The sequence below is a fragment of the Lepidochelys kempii genome, chromosome 1 (assembly GCF_965140285.1).
Source record: "Lepidochelys kempii isolate rLepKem1 chromosome 1, rLepKem1.hap1, whole genome shotgun sequence".
In the NCBI taxonomy this organism is placed as follows: Eukaryota; Metazoa; Chordata; order Testudines; family Cheloniidae; genus Lepidochelys; species Lepidochelys kempii.
In genome coordinates, this window is record NC_136380.1 from 280694917 (window position 1) to 280709429 (window position 14513).

The window sequence follows — 14513 nt, forward strand, 5'->3', positions numbered from 1 at the left end:
CAGCACAAAAACACAGCTTTTGGCATCACAGTTCTGTTCTGCTGCTTGCACTGAGACCCAAAAGAATATTTTACTTTAAACTGTGTGTTTGTTATAAAAATGCCAAAGTAACATAAGCCAAACTTTACCAAGTCTGCAAGGCAATTTTGCTGATTGGAATACTAGTTCATGGGGTTTTTTGTATTTATCCGTTTATAAACTCGATCTCTGTGTTTGATAGCTTGTTTAAAAAACAACCACTGCAGAGGCATTGGTTACACAGCACGCTGGTTGATTAATGCTCTGTTAATTGCTTTTCCAGTGTTGAAATACTTGCCATTTGTAGAAAAAATATACCTAGCTTGACGTTCTTGTGCTCCTGATTATTTCCCCTTTTCTATCTTTGCCTTCCTCCAAAACTGGTTATCTTAATACCACTGCCAAATTTTCTAACCACTATACACAGCTCCGAATATGATGAACAGCTCTGCAGATGGACTTTAGAAAAACTGAGGAACCACTTACTGTACCTCATCTGACAGGACATCACAGAGCAGACAAAACTGTGCTCTTGATCGTTACATTGATTGCGTCAGGGGAAAAAAATAACTGTGAAATCCTTAACAAAGATCACATCTACCACAGTCTGCCCACTGCTGAGGGGACAGCTATACAGTCCTTGACATCTAATCACCAGATAGTGATCAAACCTGCAGACAAAAGGGGCACCATCCTCAACTATGATGACTATGTTAAGGGGGCCAACTGACAACTCTCTGACACCACCTACTATAAAGAACTCAAAGAAGACCTCTTATGATAGTTTATCCTAAATTTCTGGGTATAATCAAATCCTTTCTCAGACAACTCCAAGAGAAACTTCATAAACTCATGCCCCATGAACCTACTCCAGGGCCCTTCTACATGCTTCCAAAGATGTACAAACAAGGGAACCTAGGCAGACCCATCATATCTGGCCATGGCGCTCTTACCGAAGTAATATCGGGACTCGTAGAAACCATCCTCAAAGAGAAGACCACACAAAGGACCAGCTTCCTCCAGAACACAACCCACTTGCCCCACAAACTCCATGACATTAACAACCTCCCTCAGAACACCATCTTTGCCACCAGGGTTTTCATTTCTGTCTACACCAACATCCCTCACAATGACAGCATAGCTGCCTGCCTCAAATATTTATAAGACAATGGATAACCCTCAGATAGCCACCCCAAATACATCACCAAACTCATCCATTTCTTCCTCATCATAACGGTTTTACATTTAACAACAAATACTTTGTCCAAACCATGAGAACAGCCATTGGTACTAGAATGGCTCCTCAATATACCAACTTTGAAGAAGAATTTCTGGACAAATGCACCAGGAAATCAGTGAAATACCTGCAATACATGGATGATATTTTCATCTCATAGACAGATGACTTAAACTCCCTCATAGATTTCCATTACAACTTAAACAACCACCACCTGTCCTTTAAACTCCCTGGAACACTCCTATACTAACATCAACTTTCTGGAAACCACAATCAGTTTCAACAATGGAAGCCTATGAATAACTATATACAAGAAGCCCACAAATCAGCACACCTACCTTCATAGATCCAGTAACCACCCCAAACACACCAAGAAATCTATCTGCAACCGGGTACTTAGATACTATAGAATATGTTCTGAGGAGAAAGTCAGGGATATACACCTTAGCACACTCAAAACTGCCTTCACCAAACAAGGGCACTCCACCAGAGAAGTAGATTGCATCATGGAACGGGCCAAATACCCAGAGACAACCTGCTTCAATACAGAAATAAAACCCCCTCCGACTGCACACCCCTAGTTGTCACCTATCATAGAAGATTAGGGTTGGAAGAGACCTTAGGAGGTCATCTAGTCTAACCCACTGCTCAAAGCAGGACCAACCCCAACTAAATCATCCCAGCAAGGGCTTTGACAAACTGAACCGTAAAAACCTCCAAGGGTTGAGATTCCACCACCTTCCTAGGTAACCCATTCCAGTGCTTTACCACCCTCCTAGCGAAATAGTTTTTCCTAATATCCAACCTAGCTCAGCTTGAGACCATTGCTGCTTCTTCTGTCATCTGCCACCATTGATGGAGCCTAGCTCCATCCTCTTTGGAACCCCCCTTCAAGTAGTTGAAGGCTGCTATCAAATCCCCCCTCACTCTTCTCTTCTTCTGCGGACTGAATAAGCTTTGTTCCTTCCGCCTCTCCTCATAAGTCTCTCCTCATAGACTCTCTCCAATTTATCCACAACTTTTCTGTAGTGGGGGGCCCAAAACTGGATGCAATACTCCAGATGTGGCCTCACCAGTGGCGATAGGGGGGAATAATCACTGGCAATGCTCCTACTAATGCAGCCCAATATGCCGTTAGTCAACAGCGTGCCCTTGTTACTAAGAAGGCTCATATCCAGCTTCTCGTCCACTGTAATCCTACAGTAATCTACAGAACTGTCCCCAGCCTTTAGCAGTGCATGGGATTCTTCCATCCTAAGTGCAGGACTCTGCACACGTCCTTGTTGAACCTCATCAGATTTCTTTTGGCCCAATTCTCCAATTTGTCTAGGTCACTCTGGACCCTATCGATCTCCTCCAGCATATCTACCTCTTGTAGAAGCGAGAGAATAACTGCTTGTATGTACTGATTCGGTTCTTTGCCTCTTTTGAGACTGTTATAGGATACTAGTTAGTGTCAGTCATGGTGCTGGGTTTTTTTAATAACATGGACTGATGTTCTGGGGAGTTAGACTGAGATCACCAAATTCCTTTCACATAAGGTAACAAACAGCCGTCTCTTCACACACTATTGATTTGGCCATATTTTGACTAGTGGTTGAAGGCTGAAAAGTGCTATGTCCCATATTCCATTTCCTGAGCCTTCTGGTCCCCCATATAAAAATATTTATATAGGCCATCCTCTAGATTAAAAATAAGAGGGCAGAGTGGCATTCTGTGGAATTGCTGAGTATTAGATCCATGTTCATTTTGACTCTTCTGTCACTAGGCTAATAGAAGAGAACAAGGAAGGACAGTAATTCTTGAACTCGGAGTGCTGACAGTTCAGACCTTGGTTCCAGAGGGAGTTCCCCCTTGTATGTGATAGTGAATCTGTACCTTTTGTTACTGTGAGGAAGTGATTAAAAAGATCATTTTTCTTTAATAAAATAAAGCTTTATTCAATGAAATATCATTTGGTGGTCAAATGTTATTCTGGAGTATGGAGGAAAAGGGCTTAGAATGATCTCTATTCTGTGGCACCTGACGATTCCGCTGTACTTGTGGAATCTTCCAGTGATCACTATTGCTGGGTTATGGCAGCTTGGAGCTACCTAAGTGGAACAAAGCTTGCTGAAATGTATAGAAGAATTGGGTTCTTCCAGTCTTCACCCTCACTTCAGCCTATTTTAAATCTCTTAACTCTTGTTGTTTCCCCTGTTATATGGTGTTATTATTAATGATCCGTAAACATAGAGCAAGGATGATGATGATAATAATAATTATATATAATAACTCAGTGTAATAATGTAACTAGGGCATGAAGAAATAAGATCTTGAGGAAAGTTCAGGGCGGATTGGTCTTGATCATATATTTAGGCTCACAAGCAGTGAGCTGTAATAATAAACTGTACAAGTTAGCCCCTTCCTGTAGGATTTCCAGTGAATCCTGTTTTCTGTTTCTCTTGTAGATCACAAACTTTTTTGTGGCAAATTACTTCCTCTGTTTTTGTTTTATTGAATTTTGTTGCTTTACAAATAATGCAAATAGTTTAAAGAAGTACATGATGCTGTTTGGGACACAAGTGTGTGTTTCTGTTTTTTGGGGGGGTAAGAGCATAGGATTGCTGCATTAACTTATGCGTCGTGAAACTTTATACAACACCGTATTGTAATGTAATAAATTGGTACTGTTTCTTGCATCCTTCCACTTTTATAAAGCCATACTCTTTGCCACTTAAAGTTCACTGCTACAGGGCTGGGGGGAGGGGAAATGTAAGTGAATAAATCTTGGTACACTTAATGTCACAATTTTAAAGTTCTATTTCCATGGCCATCCAGAGCTAGAAGTGACTGTTTCCTCTTTGAAAGCTGTCAAATACTAGTTTTTGAATGGTATAAAAGTCCCACTTTTAGCCATCATGAATTGTAAAATAGCTAACATGTCAGATTAAAATAGTTAGCTTGCATCTTTCCATAATGAGATCATAATTTTCTTTATCATCTCTGGCTAATTTACTTTTGTACTCTTATCTACACTCAAGACATTACTCCCTTAACACCCACGATGTGAAGGGCTTCTAGAGACTTCTTACAAGAGCGGAAACTACAATATCTATTACCTTTTGCTTCATTGATAAACTTAGACCTTTAGATCATCCTTAATCCGTAGGTGTCTTGTTGCATTCTTTACTATAATCAGTGATGATGATTGTTCAGCCTCATTAGGCACCTTTTCCCTTGCTTAACTTTTCTAAATGTTTCCTCAGTTTTAAACTATTTGTCTTTATTGTTGCAACCAGCTTTGTCTTTGACCAAAAGAATAATTGATTTCTCTTCTTTTTAGGACATCCCATTAAATATTTGTAGACTTGCTCTGTCTAACCCCAGCCATCTTTTCACTAGATTGAACGTGTCCTGCCTTTCCATGTATATCCTCTCTAAACCTCTGATCTTGCATGGCCACTGGGTATTGATGTGATTATATCCTTGCATATAATATTTGTTTCTTAATGTACATAATGTATTTTATTAAAGTACTGTAACAAGGGGAAAAAACATGTCTTCTTGACTCTGCTTTTCTTCCATTTTCCTCTCTACAATGTCAGAATAGAAAAGTGATGATTTTTTTTAATAATAAAGAGAAATGGTGAATTCTACTTCCATTAGAACTTTACCTACTCACACTGGGGGGGGGGGGTAGGAAGGAGAGGAGGGAAAACCACACAGAGCCTGAAGAGGAACAGGTTGCTGTAAAACTCTCTGAATACACACATTTGTTTTTCAGCATCTTTAAATGGGTAATCATAGGATACTCCTACCAGTTGGCATAATAAAAAAAAATAATTGCATGATCATTTTTTGGCAAAGATCCCTCAGCAGGGTATAAAATGCTATATTCATTTCTGCTGTTCCAGTGCACACCAAAAAAAAAAAAAAAACCCAAACCAATACAATTGGGGAAATGATTCAGGGTAGCTCAGTTTCTTTATTACAGAAAAAGAATGCAACACTGAATAGTTATTCAGTAAGCTATCAGTTTTGTTTTAATCCCAGAGCATCTTTGAAGACATGGAGCACTACAGCATCACCATTCATTCCTGTCCATGACTTGTTTCTCTATTGAGCCCAGCCTGCTCGTGTCCCTGTGTACAATATCCCGCCATTTAGCCAGTGGTCAGCCTCTAGGACAAACTGATCTTGGTTGTGCTTACGTTATTTTCTTTGCCACCATGTGATCTGTTTTTTTCTGCATTATATATCTATAATTATTTGAATTATCAGAATCTCCTTTCTTCAAGATAGTACAGCTATGGCTGTTAGCCAGTTGTCTAATAGCTCCTCTTGCTCAGATACGTCCTGTTTTTTTCCTTATGCTTTGATAGCACTGGTTGCACTGGCTTTTAGCAGTTGATGTTGATGTTTAGCTGTTAATGTTGTTTATTCCTGCAGCTTTCCCATTTAACTGCTTTACTGCTCTTACTTTATCTGATGGTGGTTCAGAGCTGATATTCATTCTGCCTTGCAATCTGCCCTGTTTATCTTGCATGTCTAGAATGCTTGCTTCTAGGTGAAATGCAGGGTTCAGCACTTTGTCAAAATGTTCCTTCTGGGTTTCCAGCAACTCTTTGGCATTTGTTGCCCATTCACTGGCAGCCTTCTTCACCACTTGCATCATTGGCCTGATTGGGTTTTCACACAATTTCACCTTTTTGTATATTGTTTACACCTTGTTTTCTTGATGCCTTCTCTAGTTCTTGAGCATCTTCTTCCCAAACCTTTTGCTTTTCCAACCTTTGACTTCTCCACTTTGCATAATGCTTTTACTACTTTCACTTTCCAAGCATTCTTAGCTTGTTTACACCTTTCCTGTAATATTCTTGTTTCCTTGTCCAGTTTTTGTTTGCTTATGCATTCCAGTAACTTCCTCTGCTGTGTTTATTGCTTCCTTGAATATTTCCCCTCCCATCCGTAGTGAGATTTCTTCATCATTGCAAATTAATGGCCTGAAATGCCCTGCAAGCGTTACCATGTATTCCTCCCTTACAGAGCTATCCTTTAACTTATCAAGATCAAATTTGGCTCCAGTTGCACCATCTCTTTCTTTCACTTAATCTTAATTTTTCCTGCTAGAAGTTCATCATTACTCGGTCACTGTTGGATGTTAGTCCATAGAAGTGCCATCTGTGCCTTTTTAATCATAATGTGGTCAGTCTGGTTTTTTTTGCTGGCCATCCTTCTCCTCCATACCATTGGTTCACAGCCCCTTATTCTGTAATATTCACTGCAACCTTCTAGGTTTCCCCAAGTTACACCCATTCACCACCCAGAGAATGTATCTCTCTGCTGGAGGAAAGGAGTACTTGTGGCACCTTAGAGACTAACCAATTTATTTGAGCATAAGCTTTCGTGAGCTATAGCTCACTTCATCGGATGCATACTGTGGAAAGCGTAGAAGATCTTTTTATACACACAAAGCATGAAAAAATACCTCCCCCCACCCCACTCTCCTGCTGGTAATAGCTTATCTAGATCGCTTTAGATAAGCTGTTACCAGCAGGAGAGTGCGATGGGGGGAGGTATTTTTTCATGCTTTGTGTGTATAAAAAGATCTTCTACGCTTTCCACAGTATGCATCCGATGAAGTGAGCTGTAGCTCACGAAAGCTATGCTCAGATAAATTGGTTAGTCTCTAAGGTGCCACAAGTACTCCTTTTCTTTTTGCGAATACAGACTAACACGGCTGTTACTCTGATCTCTGCTGGAGGTATCCCAGCTATGGTTGATAGACCAAAATATCAGTTAAAAATACCCAGTTTGAAGTGTGTTGTTGCAAGAGGTATAGTTTCAAGGTCATAAAAAAAAAAGGATCTAAGCTGAATACTATGAACACTAAAGAAAAATGAAACTCAGTTAATTGAAAAAATTAGATAAGTAAACACAAACTCTGAATCCTGGGACTGCTTGAAATGTAGAAAGCTCTTATATTGACAAGTTCTATATTTAACTGTAACACTAAAGAAAAACAGGCCTAGGCAGCATTGTAGACCACTTAGTGAAAACCTGCATCCATTACATAGCAGCGGTGAAAAAAGCAAACATGTTAATTGCTTGCATTAAGAAAGGTAGAGGTTTTCTAAAAGTAAAATAAATCCACGAACCAGTGATGAGTACAAAGCTGATTCTGTCAAGTTTGAAGCTCAAACATACATTTTGCAACATTTGAACTATTGTCTAGAAATATTTCTAGCTCTTATTATGTGAAGATAATCTTGCAAGTATGATCTGACTGCAAATGAACACAGTACTGTCTCACTGAGTCTGCAGACAGAATACTCCAGTGTTGCTGATCAGCAGTTACAAAATGAAATTAAAACACTGGTCAGTTTTACTTTTGTCCTTCAGTAGTGGCCCTAAAGAATCATAGCAGTTTCACTCAGCTGTCCTTTGATAAACCTAGGAGCAGCAGTAGAAACAGACATTGGAGTTTTGATAAGGAAGGGTAGAATAATGGAGAGACATCTATACTTTCAGTAGCCAGAACATTCTGGAAGGTAAAAGGATCTTCAGATTTATGACACCTACTAACCAAAGGCTGAAATGAAAAACTTCCAGTTGGGGGTCTAGAAAGAGTGTCTTTGTAGCAATCTCAGACCCTGCCCCTTAACAGCTGACTGGTGCAGGGATCTGGATTTTGCAGCACATGGATGAGGCAGGGATCTGGATTTCTCATCAGAATTTTGGCTCTACCTTTGCTGTGGGGCCCTTTCTTCTTCTCCAAACCCCAGCCCATAGTTACTACCTGCTATTACTTTTGGACTAGTAGGTCATAGAGAGGATAATGTAAAAGCTAGATGAATATCTTGATCTGAAATTGCAAGTATATTGTATTTGTAAATTGCTTGTATACGAGATGGTTGAGTGTTCATAAAAGCATTAGTGTACTTCATGAAAAGCATGAAATTATATTTTCCTTCTGTGTTTTCAATTTCTTCTAGGAATCCTCTAGGACAGTTCCAAGCAGATTTAAAAGGTAAGGGACTTAGTTTTTAAACGTGTTTTATAATATTCTTTGCATATTGTGAACCTGTCTAAAGCAAAATGAAGTTCATTAAACATTTGGAATATTTGTCAACAGTAGGGCCTTCCCTCTGCTGTAAATATCATGACCTGATTTTTGGGCTAGTATTTAATCACAGGACCTGAGTAAGAGATGTAACAATCTCTTAATAGTTCTTTTATTATTTTGCCATTTTTTAAACAACTAAGCCAGCATTTTATCTGATTTTACTGGAGTTGGTGCTCTCCACAGCATTCTCCACCAAACCAGGTAAGCTGGCTTTTGGCTGAAGTAATGTAGGAGCCACCTGTTTTTCTCAATTTTGCATGTGAACCACCACTCTGAGGTTTAATGTTCGAAGTTAGTTTTCTTGCTGTCTATTCTAATGTCAGTTTAAATTGCCAGTATTTGTTTGAGTCACTCAAACGGTTTGTGGGACAGTTTGTCCTTGGGCTAATTTGGTATTGTCCTATTCACCAACATACCTGCCACTAGGGATAGACATGCCCCAAACTCTGTTCTCTATTCATTAATGTCTTGTTCGTAGCCTTTGAGCCAAGCAGTCTTGTGGTCCTAATCTTGGTACTTCAGAGAAGAATAGCGCTTCAGTAGTTTGTTTGGTACGGTGGGGGAAGAGTATAGAAACCCAATAACTTGTAATTTTTGGCAACCTAAAAGTAATCTAGATACAGCCATCCTTTACTACTTGGTTTCAGTCAGTTTATTAGGAAGTATTAGTGAGAATCTGTGGACATGTCAGCTAAAACAAAACCTATTTCAATAGATCTTTGTTTTAAACTCAACCAAAGAATGTTCCCTTTTTACTGTCCTTTATTCAAAAGCTACTTTGACATGCCTTTGTGTTTTCCTGATTAGGTAAAGATACTCTTTTTGTTCTCTCTACCAAATTTATTTTCTGTCTTCATAGGCTATTGTATTAGAATAGTTGTAACCAACCCTTAGTATCTCAACTAGTGTGGAGTGGCATACTACCCCACAGAATTGTTCGTCCTTCCTTTTATGTCTGTGGCTGATATTCTGCATCCTCGGTAGTCTTAGGGCTAGTCTTCACTAGAAGCACTACAGCGGCACAGCTGCACTGATGACGCTGGGCCTCTGTAGTGCGTCTGGTGAAGATGCTTTATGCCGATAGAAGAGAGCTCTCCTGTCGGCATAATAAAACTACTTCCGCGAGAAGCTTTCCTGCTGAAATACCGCTGTCAACACCAGCGCTTAGGTCAGTGTAACTTACGTCATTCAAGGGACTGGCTTGTTCACATCCCTAAGCCACATAAGTTATACCAACATAAGTGAGTGGCGTTCAAGCCCTTAGTACTATGTTGTCTGTGAATACTTCCCATTGTTACAGCATTTCCTCTTCCTGGCCAATCATTTTCTCAAAGAATAATGAACAGAGTTGTCATCCATAGCCTCCCACCCTTGTCTCTTGTCCACTTTGCATTCAAACTGTCAGTGTCCTCTTCCACGCTACATGGGCCCAGCAGAGAACACTCACTGAGAGCACAGGAGAGACTCCCTACTTTCAGCTCCAGTGGAACTGGAGCGCCTCAGTAGGTTAGAAGGCCAACCAGTACTACAGGTTTTATTTCCTGTCAGAGTGATGTACATGCAGATTCCCTGATGTGGATGCAGATTCCCCTCTCCTAGTTAAACACACATTCTATTGATAGAGAAGTCTTTGTCCTGAAACCTTGTGGACAGGAAGCATCGTGCTTCTTGACAACTGACATGTCTTGACCAGACAAACCGAGTCTGCCTCACTAAATGACGGGACAATGAAAGTTCAGTATGCTGATCTTAAAGTTTACAGTTGCGGGACCCTGCCTCTGGATTTCCTGTAATCAAAAACCCTTCAACATTGCAAGTATCTGCCATTCTGCTATCACTGGAAGCATTTTCAGTACAGTGCCAGTCTCTCCTTTTTGATTTTTGAACCTTGTTAAGGGCCTTTACCTAGGTGATCTTGGACATGGTTGTGTGAGGGATCCACGTTGACCCTTTCCTGGGTGACTTCTGCTCATCATATCTTCAAAGGAGAAGCATTCTAGGATTTGTCTGCAGGCATGAATTTGTTACGTGCAAAAGAAAATAATCACCCCTTTTCAGTACGCAGGCTGCAACATCTGAGTATTGTCCGAGACAAAATCAAATACAGCTACCAGTCATGTTGTTGTTTTGAAAATCCTTCCCCATGAGGGCTCTGTAGAGGGCAAAGAAGTTCATTCCCTGAAGTAAGACTTAACTCAACGAATTGAAGCCCAGGATATTTTTTCAGAACCAGAGAGGAATCCTCATCCAGTTTTCGACAATAAGGAGCGCATTTAGAATCCCAAGTGACGAAAATTAGCTATACAGAATCAAAGAAAAGCACCACCTAGTTAGAGCACACTTCCTCTGCTGTGTTTTCCACCAAGCAGTATTTGACAAGCAGGTTATAGTCCTAGCTAACCCCAGCATCTTCTGAATGTCTTCAATTATATCCTAACCCAGAGCTTTGTGCCTCATTTTACTCATTCCAAGCTGTCAAACCTATGGATTTTTCCAGTCCCCGAGTTATGTGGGCACTCATTTTTTGGGAGTCAAGCATGCATCCCTTTGAAGTAACTTTGATTTTTCTGAGTGGGTTATGATTATATCACCTGGCCTAAGAAACTAATTCATTTGAATATATAATTGTTGGTTTCATGGTGAAATGATACAATCAGGCTGTCTTTATTTGAATGTTTGATCATAGAGTGCATATCCACAGGAATCAACTTTTTTGTTAACAGAAATTCAGTTGAAAATATAACATCAAGGCAAGGAATTAAACACAGAAGAGTTGGAAAAAGTACAGATATGGTTCACTTTAACATCTCATTTTGAATTCCATTTACTAGCTCTGGAGCTATTTAGCTTCTATGATCAAGTGTTTTTAAAATGTCTTAGTCTTAATTTAAGAAAACAACAAACTTGCAAATCAGGGTTTAAAAATAACCCCAAGGTTTTACAATGGTCTATGGATCAGACAGATTTGGCTGAATCAATTTACAATAAGAGTTAGATGAGAACCTCTTTGTCAAGGCTGATTTCCCACTCTGACACTTGGAGTGCAGAAGGTGGGGGCCCGCAAGGATTCTAAAAACTAATACCAGCCACTCCAGGCATGTATTAAACTCCTAAGGGTACAACTTTTCTCTCATCTTGGATGGGTTGATGCTGCCACTATCCAAGTGCAAAAAAATCCCTTTGAGAACCTAGGAAGGCTCACTTGGGCATTCCTTCCTGTGGGGTACCCACAAGCTCCTTCACTCCCCCCCTCCCACTTCTGGGAAGAGCTGAGAAAGAAAATAAAGAAAATCAGCTGTTGCCACCAGCTAATTAAACAACATGTGCACAAACCTCTTAGGACACAAAAATCCAATCCTGTTTTTTAAAAATGGTAAATTTTATTAAAAACAAAAAGAAAGAAAATAGTTTGGAATTTAGGCTTTTTGCTAGATTTAAAAAAAAAATTACAAGGATTAAGCATCAAGATAGCTCTCTTGAGGTCCAGCTTAAAGCTTACAAGCCAAACAAAAGCACGTGTGATTAGCACATAGGAGTCCACAAGCCATAAAGAAATAAAAGAGAAACCTAATCGCATCTTCCTAGACATTTCCTGATCTACTTACATATCTGGGGTTTCAAATGAGTACTTTGTAGGTATGATCTGATGGTTTTTCAAAACTGGCCCAAAGCTTTTTATGGCATAGTTTCAGCCCTGTCTCTGCTCTCCAGGAGAACAACACAGACTGACAAAAGGGAAGGTTTTTTTCCCCAATTTTAAAAAGCTCTAGCCTTCCCATTGGCTCTTTTGGTCAGGTGCCCACTTCCTTCCTTTTACCCATGCAGAGACTTTACTTGCTTTGCCTTTAAAGGGTTAAAAACTACCACCAAGAGAGGTTTTATAGCTAGCTTACCCCCCCCCCCGCACTTTAATTTATCACACTCTTGGTGACTCTTGCGGGGTATGCTCCCCTGATAGTTTTTATTCAGTACTGGAAATTGATACAATATGGCTTACAAATACAATAGAAGCCCCACTTCTTGGTTTTGTTCATTCTCAGTACTGAACACTGAGATGAAGCCCAGAAGGTAGAAATTGTCCCCTCTAATTCCAAGAGATTGTATGTTGTGCTCTGAAATGTATTTTTAAAACCCTCATGTTAAATAACTTGTAAGAGATATGTAGAGCTTAACTGGAAATACTGTGAATGAAATGTTAAAGCCTTTTAGAACTTCTTGCTAAATGTCTGTCTTCAGTGAGTAAAAGCTTTCACCCATACCAGTTTCAGCTCCTGGGTCTCACTAAACCAAAATATGTAACCACAAAAATATTTTGTAACACCAGGATTCCCTTTATTTTTGTGGGGTTTTAAATGCTACCCTTAACGGTTATGTTTGGGCCTCACAATAGACTTGTAGTCTCAACTAAGGTGTCTTATGTTTGGGAGGAGGCAGCTACCATGGTGCTAGACCATGAGTGTCTTTAAGATGGGATGGGGATATCGGGGTCCTCTGCAGGGTCTGAGAGAAGAAAGTTGGGTGGGCACATACACTCTGATCTTTTTACTCTTAATCCTCTTGTAGCCCCTATTGATGTTGTGCAGAGTTCTGCATACTATGTTGTCCAACGTAACAAAAGTCCGTCCAACCTGTTTATATAATGTATAAAAAGAAAGCAAAAATTCAAGAAAGAGAAACTAAAAAGAAAGTAGATGTGTTTCTGGCTAAGAAAATTGATTAGGAGGCTTCAAGGCTCCTGTAACATCGTGTGTTGGCATAACATAAAACTGAAACATTCTAGAAATACAAGGAAGTGTTTACAGTTTCAATAACAAAAATGTATTTTTGACTGGGTAACTTCAATGAGATGAGGTTGGCACCATTTTTGGATGCTGCTTATTTGGGAGCTATTGAAAGAACCAGTAGGACAATGAGGTGCATGGGGGAGCTGGATTGGAAGGAGCAGCCCTCACATCTGTCTGCTGGAATTCACTTTGTGGTTTTGCATAACACCACTGGGCCTTTTGCCTTGACCAGGCCAAGTCAGAGAGAGAGACCACCAGACATTGCCACCTTCATTGGCTTTGGCTAAATCATGAAGAACACCTAGGATGTGAGCTTAAACTCCTGCTTTTACCCTCTCCTTAGTGTTACTTTCCTTCTCTGTGTCTTCTCCTGTCTTTTTTTCTCATCCATCTAGTAAAGAGTTCAGCATAGCCAGCCAAGACATATCCACCCGCTTGCAATACTGCTGCAATCTTGTGACCTTAGAGATAAGCTTAAAGTAATGCCTTAAAAATCCTGAGGTTGATAAATTTGCCAGGTTTCAGAGTAGCTAACAAGACAGTGCTGTGCCTACAATTTCTGAGCCTATTGGATGTGAGCAAAATAAAACAGAAAATGCATGAAAATGAAAACCACGTAAACTGACTTTCCCTTTTTACCCAAAGGACAGTCATACTGTCAAGGAGGGAAATTTCCCTATTAAAAAAATTTGTATAACGAAGGAAAAAAGGAGTAAGGGTAATTTCTTTTTTCAAAATAAAAGCTGTGCTTCATTTTTAAAATTTCAAACGTTTTAATGTTCCTCTTCCACACACTGTTGGTTAAAAAGGTTTTGATTATAGCAGTTACAATTCGGGGACCTAGCAATAACTTTACAGAAAACTGTGTACTCTGCTTAACTATTTAATGTTGTAACAGTAACAAGGTTTTTATTAAACATCTTATCACTTGAGCCAGATTCTTTCCCTTATCAAAGCAACAGTGACGAGTGTGTTCAACAACATCCATTCTCATTTGCTAAACAATCCTAAAGCATCATTGTCTGACACCCAAATGATGACCTACTCAACTTAATGCTCAAATATGTCTTCAAATATAAGAACAGAAGCCTAGCTACAGCTATAATTAAGCTGTCAAATGTTCTTCCTGAAAAATTATAATATCAATTACTACCTATAGCCAAGGCAGCAAGAGGTTTCAACTGCAGGTTTTGAAACATGCACAAAAGTTAATCCAGTGCTAAACAAAACAAACACAGCATTGTTCCCTGGACGTAGTTATGTTTTCACTTGGGTGGGAGACCAGGGCCTCAAACTGCTGTGGTAACCTCTTTTTCTGTGAGAAGCCGGAGTCTTCTAAGGTGCTATTTTGTATGATACCACAAAA

The 14513-nt window shown here is 39.7% G+C and overlaps 1 protein-coding gene across 3 annotated transcripts in view; it reads left to right on the forward strand.

Moving 5' to 3' along the window:
• PAWR (pro-apoptotic WT1 regulator) overlaps positions 1-14513 on the forward strand; it is a 141253-nt gene that overhangs the window by 109439 nt on the left and 17301 nt on the right. For all 3 annotated transcript variants that reach the window (XM_073327682.1, XM_073327680.1, XM_073327681.2), the window contains exon 4: positions 8233-8267. In XM_073327682.1, coding sequence (XP_073183783.1) covers positions 8233-8267 — 35 coding nt within the window. The remainder of the gene's footprint in view (positions 1-8232; positions 8268-14513) is intronic.